Source organism: Saccostrea echinata, unplaced genomic scaffold (genome assembly GCF_033153115.1).
Source record: "Saccostrea echinata isolate AGI-Se365-2 ecotype Australia unplaced genomic scaffold, CSIRO_AGI_Sech_v1 ptg000033l, whole genome shotgun sequence".
Lineage (NCBI taxonomy): Eukaryota > Metazoa > Mollusca > Bivalvia > Ostreida > Ostreidae > Saccostrea > Saccostrea echinata.
Window position 1 is genome coordinate 26,468,100 of NW_026889782.1, and position 6,863 is coordinate 26,474,962.

The window sequence follows — 6,863 nt, forward strand, 5'->3', positions numbered from 1 at the left end:
CATGATTGAGCGCAGTGTACTCAAAGCTAAGCTTTATATACCTTATTTATAGGGTGGTGTGCGAAAATGTGTTTGACCTACGTTTTTTTACTGAGATACTACTGTACATGTGTACGTTTTATTTCCGTTTTGCTGAGTCAGTCAATACACAGGTAATACACAATCTTGGCAGAGATTCAAGTCAGTCAAGCTACCCATTGTGACGTCATTGTAACAAAATTTTATACACAGCTGAAGAGAGAGAGAGAGAGAAAATGACATTTTTTTCTAGGTTTTTTTTTATTTTTAATTCACAATAACATTAAAGTAACAAACATGGAATACTTTGGCATAGTTCTTTTTGAATAGGAAAAGTTCTCCTCATGTACAAATATTCTGTTTCACAAGCACAGTCCATGATGTCGTATCCTTCTTTGAGCACTTTGTTTACATAATCTTTGATACAATCTCGGACTTCTTCCATCCATTTCCCTTGAATCCAGGTCCTTGCTGGTCCCTCTCTTTTGTGAGCGAAAACGTATTTTACTTTCCATTTGAATTCCTGATACTGGGGTTGCCATGACCCTAATAATACTTTCATAAGTTGTCCACATTCATTGATTCTCTTATACAGGTACACATCATTAACTCCTGTTTCTCCCGGATTCTTATCCATGAAATCTTGGATACATTCATCTTTGTTTTTCATCCATTCTCCTTTTTTAGTGGAACCTGTATGCTCTTGCATTTTCCAACGATACTCTGAGCTTAAAAATTCCATGTTGCTCTGTCCTCAGTCAGATCAGAAATGAAAAAAAAAATCTTTGTTGTTTCCCCATTTTATATACTCTGTGGTGTATCTATTTTTAGACATTAACGCTGTGCATTCGTGGTCTTCTTAGGGGTAGGTGTATGATGCATCATCGTAGGACTAGGCATGATATAACCCACTGAAGAACTGACACATACCATCCAATATTCTCGATTAGGATCGTGTAAAGCTAACATGACCACACTGGTGACGATGAGAGATACACAGATAAATCATTGTGCGAAATAAACGATTTCTTCTCGAGGAACATTCTCTCCACAAAATTTCCAATGAGGAGTTATTTGATGAGATCCGTTTGGGGAATCCATGAATCGAAACTAGGGGGATATCCTTTCCACCGAACCTTGACTTCTTGAATGATTTTTTTCCCTACGCGTCGCTTTTTATACCCCAAGATTTCCTCCACTTCGTACACGTCGTCTTTTTTAATGATCTTTTGTAATTCTTTTTCGTAAAAAGTCCCTTCTAATTCCTCTCCGTTATAATCTTGCATTCTATACACGTAAGGATACCTTCAAGGAACTCTTTTAGGAATGGTTAACAGTTCTGTGGTCCAGTTAGGTAAATATCCTTTTTCAAATGTGCGCTTGGCTTTACTGATGCGTACCTGATCTCCTTCTTTCAACTGAGGTTTAAGAAACTGTTTTCGATTGGATTTCCCATATAAAGTTTTCCAGACTTTTAACACATTAGAACCATTCACTTGAACTGGTGCTCTTTTGATACTCCGATGATAGGTATGATTGTAAGCATACACTAAATCCGGTAAAACTTCTAAATACCGTCTGGTTTTATGACGAGTAAAATAACGCCACATGCGTGCTTTGAGTGTACGCTGAAATCGTTCCACGATACTGGCTTTAGTGTCCGTATTACGAGTGGTAAAAAAATGAATGGATTTAAAAGCTTGTAAGAATTCTCGATTGGTAAATTCTTTTCCTTGATCGGATTGAATGCGGACGGGATGTCGACCGTCTTGTTGAAAAATCTCTTGTAATCCTCGAATCATTTCTTTTCCTGTTTTCTGTTTTGAAGGCACTACCCAGGCATATTTAGATAAGACGTCAATGGCACATAATAAAAAAAGTATATCCATCATTATGTTTCTTTAAACTGGACACATCTGCTAAATCTAATTGCCATTGTTCGTCTATATCTGTCACTCTAGTCTGTTGTCTCCGGAATTTTCTTTGAATGGGTTTATGCAAGGTATAAGTATCTTGCTCTTTTAACCATTTTCGAATCTTTTTCAGGGAAATTCCTAAAGGTTTGACCTGACGATACAAAGCTTGTATTCCTCCGTACCCTCTTTTAGGATCATAATAAATCTCTTTTAAAATGTCTTCCACTTGTTTCTTTTTCATATTTTAGGCAAACAAAGCCAATTTTCGTCGATTTGTCCTAATTTCTTTTCTTCTTCGAGTTTAGCTTTTAATTCCTTTCGAGCTCTAAAGGGACTTTATCTGGATCCTACCCTTGTCCCTACAGGGGTTGAAATGGATTTTTTAATGACGGTTCCTGGATCTTCTATGGGTCTACTCACTGGAGTGTCAAAAAAGGAAGAAAATCCACTATCGTCTATTTAGTGACCTTTAGGAGTACTGATTTTTCCAGGTCTCTGCATGGCTTTTATAAGGTTTCCATGTATTCCAGAGGAGTACGCGTCTCTTTTAAAGCTTGAGCAAATTGTTCTAATCCTGTGAGAACCGGATGATTTTTACGAAAATGAGATCTCATACTATCAGCCATTAAATCCACAATGTTAGAATCGGGAACTTTTTGACCTCGATAACTAATTTCACCTTCTTTATTCCAAGTTAACACTTTAGGGTTTTTCTTTAAATGATTTAATAATAATCCAGTTTTTTTTCTTTTCATGTTTTTATTCACTGTTTCAAGGATTTCATCTTCAATCTCAGCTGGGGCTGCTGGTAATGCTGCTGCTGCTGGGGCTGGAGCTGCTCTTGCTGCTGGAGCTGCTGCCGGAATTTTCAGTTTAGAAATAGGCTCCTGTCTAGCTTGTTGTAAATAATTCCTATATCGATGAAGTTCCTGGCCATATAAAGCGACTTTTTCTTCTGGGGTTAAATCTTCACGTCTTGTGATCTCGTCCAATTCCTGACCTAAACTGATGGTTGATTGAAATTCCGGAGGTTAGAGTAATTTTGCCTTGAGATCATTCAATAAGACTTCAGGAACTAACACCATTTTACGACTCTTTTTTTTTTCTTCTTGATGACTTTATAGACGGATTGACCGGCACCCAACAGTAAAGGTGCTGCTGAGATTAAAAGGGGTAAAATGTTTCCTCCTTTTTGTTGAAGTAATAAAGCTCGTCGTTTCTGGACAGATTGAGGTTTGACCAGTCTCCTGAAGATGTGTTTCTTAGGAGCTAGTTTTCGTTTATGAGCCGAACTAAGAGGTAACACTCCTTTTAGTAGGTTGTACACGATCTCGCAGATTTTGAGAATACAATCTCCAGAACAATGTTTTAAAATACCCGTCTTTAATGGAGAGGAATAGTGAGGGTCAGATAACACTCTTAAAAGAGGCCAATGTGGTTTTAATCGTGTAGAACAGCAAGTCCTTCTTTTCTTCTTCTTCTTAGCCATCATGGGGTTAAAATGAGGACATGTCCCAGGTTTCTCCCCTTTTTATACTCTCAAGCAGGAGCATACATGTCGTGTTTGTCCTTCTCGTGTTTGTCTCTATTTTTCTGGGTGACGTAGATTTTGGAACAATATCGGCATTTATATCTCAGGAAGTTGAGGTGTAGAAGCGGTCAGAGGTTGAAAGCGTGCTATTTTAGGAGTGTGAATGGGTACTTTAATTCTAGGAGAGGGAATTCCCACATTGACTTGAGGAAACACTTCTTAATCGGCTGTTCTTTGACTGCCTATGGGTCCCATAGGACGATCCATTCTCATTTCAGCTTGTTTTTTTAATAACTCCCCAATAGTTTTTTGTCTTTGTTCCTTATAATAATGATTGATTTCGTTTTTTAAACTTTCAGGCATGGCTTTTCGTTGAGCTGGAGTTTATGGAGTAGTTTTTTTCTTTCTACCACCAGGGGCTTTTCTTTGAGCAGCAGCAGGTTTTCTCTTTTGAGGTTTTCTCTTAGGAGGTTTTCTCTTCTTTCTGGTCTTTTGAGCTGCTCCTCCTACTCGGACCATCCAATCTGGAAACACTCTTTGTTTCTTATTATCGACTCGCACTACCACACTTTTCAAACGACGAACACGTCGTTTCTTAGGTGCATTCCATTTAAATAAATGACGAATGATGACTCCGCCTAGAAATCCGGCTCCTCCGCGTTTTAAACTGGCATTTTTCCTGTCTTGATCACTCGCCGACTTATCGGCTATGAACTTAAATCTTGACGATGATTATTAATAAACTTTTGGGTCTGTTTATTGATAGGTAAGACCCCACGTATCAAATTTTGAGCTCCCATAACAAACCAATTCAATAAGGCTTTACGCCCTAATTCGATTAAATGGGCTCGCTTGGCAGGATCTTGCTCCCGCTGTAAACGTCGTAACGTTTTCACTAATTTACTCTTGGCTGAGAGAGGTCGACCCATGACGACTGTATAATGATAAATGACAAGTTTAATGTTGGTACATTTTTATTTATACTCTTGTGGCATGTGTATAGTTAACAATTCAAACAATCGACTTCTCAATCTGTATTCGTCTGGGGTCTGTGGACTCAAGTCAACCAGGAGATACCCGTGAGGAACACTGGTGGCTTCTTGATAGGCTGACATCAAATGAGGTAAGGCTAACTGTCGACTCAAGACACTGATTTGAGATTTGTCTCTGGGATTTTTGAACAACACTAAATAATGAGCATTCAGACTAATGGTGCGATGCTGTGGTGCCCGATCAAATAAATTCTGAGTGATGTAAATCACACTGGTATTCCGATGATGCGCTTTACGGGTAAACCAATCCACGATCGATTCGATGGCTTTTCCCCCCATCATGTCGTCAAAAATGAGTAAGTGAGGAATAGTTGAATTGGCCACTAATTTCTCATCGTCTTCTGGAATATTTCGAATGAAGACCTGATCTGTTAAAGAAGTATAAGCAGGTTGCCATTCCCGATAACACCAGACAATTTTTTGTGGCATGGGGGTAATCCAATGTAAATTTTCCACTAATTTCTTGACAAATTCCGTTTTCCCCGATTTAGAAGGTCCTGCTACCACCATGGTAAATTCGTGTTTTAATTGAAAAGACGGGAGTGTCTCGTCAGGTTGCATGATGATAAATGAGGAGAAAAATATGGTTTCAATCCTTTTTATTCATAGTCAACACAGAAATATACGTTGGGTTCTCTTCACATCGGCTCGACAGATGGGGCAATACCGGAAGGTGGGAGCACATAATGGATAGCAACATACGTGTCCACAAGGGAGTAAAGCAATTTGTAATTCTCCCTCTAAACAAATGTGACATTTTCCTGTTGCCTGAATCTCTGTAAAGGTTTGGTCTAGTAGAGGTTTAATTTGAGGTGAAATTTTGTATCCCAGCTGATCTAAAGAGATAATGAATACATTCATCACCCACTCACGTCCTTTATAGGTATTGATGTAAGGACAATTAGGGTTCCAATAAGCATGTTCTACATAAGGATCGTCCTCGGGATCCCAGTTGGTGAAATGCAAACCACAATGAAAACAGATGGTCTTATCACTCACTCCCCTGTAATAAAATCCGGCTTTGGCTAGGTTGGGTAATAATCCTTTTAAAGACTCGGGCCATCCATCTCCAAAGGTAGCTTCTCTCTTTAAGAGCAGAGCATAGTTAGGGTAAACAGGAAGCCCGTCTGGCTCCTTATTATCATTAGCCATGACTGAAGTGTTAAAATATTTTTGTCCCCTTTTTATAACCCCTCATTTTTGGGGTTTTCCCCATAAAATAACAACACATTTTGAAATACAGTATGTGTTCAATAACCATAAGGTAAAGTATTATAATCTTCCATCAGTTGTCTCTTATCATAGACAATTCTATATTGTTTTTCTTAAGGTACTGTCTTGACTTCATGTTGACGAAACCTCTGTATTTTGTAAGGATAAGAGACTTGGATTTCATCAATTTCTTTCTTGAGCATTTTTTCTAATGTCTCTGGTGACACGATATTGGAAGCCCGATAATTAAGAGTCAATCCTTTGACTTTACACACGGAATTTCCCTTGGCGGTGAATTAAGCATAATTTTTGGGGCCTCCTGACATGAATTTGATAATGTGGTCCCCGTCTAATTCGTCGATCCATTCTCCTAAACTGTTGCCAAGGGTAGGATTAAATTGTCCCTCCTTATGTTGGTATATGATACTGTCCGTATCGAAATAAAGGACCCGATTTCCTGAAGGTTGTAAAGTCTCGTAGAGGTGTAATCGGGCATGAGCGGTAGTGAAACAGGCCAGTACCACGTTTCCGAAGGGACACTCTTCTACAAATTCCTATTTCTCTTGATAATTCACCAGCATCATGTCCGATTCTGGCTGCTCTTTATTTTCTAAGAGTTCTATCCCTTTGATGTCAATGGTCGAATCTTGTAAGAGTTACTGTAATTCCTCTTCTTCGGTCAAGTATCGAGTTTTAGGTAATAACAGGCGTTGAGCAAATTTTCCCCACAAGCAATTTAAAAAGAGTTTGGCTATCGTTCTTCGCACCGGATTTTTTTCTACACTTAACAGGCCCATTCTAATCCCTTCTCTTTCTATTACCTTACGAATGTAATCTAGTTTTTGTTCCTCCGTCTGACAATCAGGTGGGAATCCAGACGCTTCCTGTTTGATCTTTAAGAAGGTATCGGTGTAAGATCTGAATAAATCTTTACTGCTTTCTGGAAAATGCCAAACCTCGTAAATCCGCTCTAAGGTATATCCCATGTCTAGGGCGTTATGTAATTCTGTAGTCACCCAAGTACCTGTAAGACTGCGTTCCTGGTCTGTGTGTTGACATCGATGTTTAGAGGTAGAGTCCTGTCCTTCCGCACACGTTCGACATAATGGAAATAATAACTTGCCTCCCGTGCGA

General features: G+C 38.9%; 1 protein-coding gene across 1 annotated transcript; it reads right to left on the reverse strand.

Moving 5' to 3' along the window:
• Positions 1-5,126: 5,126 nt before the first annotated feature.
• On the reverse strand, positions 5,127-5,669 carry LOC133198337 (baculoviral IAP repeat-containing protein 7-B-like). Its single transcript, XM_061334441.1, has one exon. The coding sequence runs from the start codon at positions 5,667-5,669 to the stop codon at positions 5,127-5,129; it is 543 nt and encodes a 180-aa protein (XP_061190425.1).
• Positions 5,670-6,863: the final 1,194 nt, after the last annotated feature.

Bases quoted from the DNA above. Each gene is read 5' to 3' on its own strand.
- LOC133198337 (XM_061334441.1), bottom strand. From the start codon at position 5,669: ATGGCTAATGATAATAAGGAGCCAGACGGGCTTCCTGTTTACCCTAAC.